Source organism: Aplysia californica, unplaced genomic scaffold, assembly GCF_000002075.1.
Source record: "Aplysia californica isolate F4 #8 unplaced genomic scaffold, AplCal3.0 scaffold00417, whole genome shotgun sequence".
NCBI classification, from domain to species: Eukaryota; Metazoa; Mollusca; class Gastropoda; order Aplysiida; family Aplysiidae; genus Aplysia; species Aplysia californica.
In genome coordinates, this window is record NW_004797687.1 from 77,792 (window position 1) to 80,242 (window position 2,451).

General features: G+C 40.5%; 1 protein-coding gene across 1 annotated transcript in view; it reads left to right on the forward strand.

Moving 5' to 3' along the window:
- Positions 1–1,592: 1,592 nt before the first annotated feature.
- LOC101850827 (serine/threonine-protein kinase 32A-like) overlaps positions 1,593–2,451 on the forward strand; it is a 4,908-nt gene continuing 4,049 nt past the window's right edge. The window contains exon 1 of the mRNA XM_005104379.3: positions 1,593–1,979. Coding sequence (XP_005104436.1) covers positions 1,593–1,979 — 387 coding nt within the window. The remainder of the gene's footprint in view (positions 1,980–2,451) is intronic.

Here is a 2,451-nt window from a genome sequence, read left to right on the forward strand (position 1 = left end):
TGAGGGGGGGGGGAGAAAGAGAGAGCAAAGAGAAATCGAGAAAGAAGAGTAAGATATTGAATATACATGTACATGTAATTTACACTTCAAAGGGCATAGCATAGTATAGTTTAGAATACCTAGTGATTAAAATTTATGAGATAGAAATTTTATGTATGCCCTACACCCTTAATTTAAACAATAACTAAAATATATTTAATTGTTTTTCCAACACTCAGTCAAGATGACGGCAAACTAGATCGACATGAATTGCATAAGACCCTGTATGGTTGAAATTTCAATATTTTTATTTTCTTCTTTTTATATAATTTACCTGTTTGTGGACAGCGTACATCACAACTGCACGCTGACATTGTTCCCAGTCAGCCTTGACACGTCATGCCTGGAACACGCTGTCCATTATGATGTCCTCAATTTTTTTTTTCTTTGTATGAGTATGAGTGACTACATACCTCAGTTTATTGTTATCAGTCATTAAAAAAATCCCCGTCGGAGCTGGGGCGGTTGTTGTTGTTTTTTTAACACCTGGTCAATATAAAAGAAAGTTACATCACCGGTGTCGGGGACAACTGGACAGCGAGACGCGTTAAAGATCCCTTGGAGGTCTAAAAAAATCGATAAGAGTAGGCTTCGGCCGCCACCCAGACAAAATTCAAAATTTCCTACCAACTGAAAATGTTTAATGTGTCCCGCGCACTCATAATATCATCATACTCATATGACTTTGTGCAGTTGCGAGCGCCGTAAAAGACTTATCCCCCCCCCCCCAAAAAAAAAAGACCCCGTATAGTTGAAGTTTTAATATTTCCATTTTCTTTTGTTTGTGGGTAGCGTAGATCTACACCACAACTACACGCTAACGTTGTCAGATCCTTTGTTCCCAGTCAGCCTTGACACGATTTCTCCTTGAACACGCTGTCCTCAAACTTTTTTTTCTTAGTATGAATAAGTCGACCCTCGTGACTACACACCTCAGTTTATTGTTATCAGTCATAAAAGAAATCCCCGAGGGAGCTGGGGCCGTTTGTTTTTTTTTAACACCTGGTCAATATCAAAGAAAGTTACATCACCAGTGTCGGGGACAACTGGACAGCGAGACGCGGCCCCTTTGTTGGTACCGATCTGGCGTAATCTGGCCACACGCCGGAGGGTTTTTTTCTTGAATTGCTACAAAGTTCGAAATCTCAACAAAAGAAAAATTATAACAACAACAATTAATTACACCCCTCCTCAGGGTCATTGTTCCGTCTCTTTTAAAAGATTGACAGCCAGACTTGACTTTTAATCCAGTCAAAACCTTGGGTTCGATTCCCGCCAAAAAATTACGCTCAGTTTGTCATCATATAAAAACTTTGGCAAAACGTTTGGCCGCATTATTTTTTTTTCATTTCGTTCTCGAATGTAGAGTGCATGTTATTGCTTTATGTTGCTGTTCCTCTGGGCCTTACATTGACATCACTATACCCACCAAGTGTGACAGTTTCTGTTTAAGACTTGAGAGTTTTCATCTCTTCTTGGCGATATTTCTTACACAAGCAGCCAGTTTCTGTTGGGGTCCGAGTATTTCCTCATTGCAAGTACATGTAGTCACCATGAGTTCAGAGCAGCTTATGGAGTTTACGTGTCTTATCAAGATGGAAAAGGAGAACGATGTGTTCAACTACTACCACATCCATCATGTGTCCATCTTACACCAAGGACAACGCAGCAAGGTTCTCATGGGAGTGAGCAACATCACCCCCGACAAGAAATTCGCAATCAAGCTGATGCCTCTTCACCATGCTAAGGACACTAATCGCTTCGCCCACGAGCTGCGTATGATGAACCACCTTGCTGACATACCCGGAGTTGTGCCTTTGTTGACTCCTTTTATCTCCGGTCACACCGGCTATCTAGTCATGCCGTACTACGGGAAGGGAGACCTGCTCTCACAAATAGGGAACTTCAACGACTACAGCTGGTTCAAAGTACTTGTCAATGTAAGTTTTGTTGATTTCCTTCCAAACCCAATGTGCCATGTTTCTATAATTTTTATTCTTGTTGATATACATACTATAGCATGATATGTATAACGTTGCAGACAGGTTAAAGGGTCATAAAATCATCACAATACAATGAGCCTTTATCTACGTCATTATCCTTGTGTTTATACTTGCACACACACACACACACACACACACACACACACACACACACATTATTACACATACATACACACATAATACATACCGGTACATATACACAGAAACATAGACACATGACACACACACACATGCACGTACTTTCACACATACATAGGCCTACACAGAAACACACACAAATGTACATATACACACACAGAAATACATACACATATATACATGTACACACAGAAATACACACAAAGAAACATACATACAAACACAAATGCAGACTTGTTCCATTCTCTCTCACTCCCCTCCCTCAACCCCC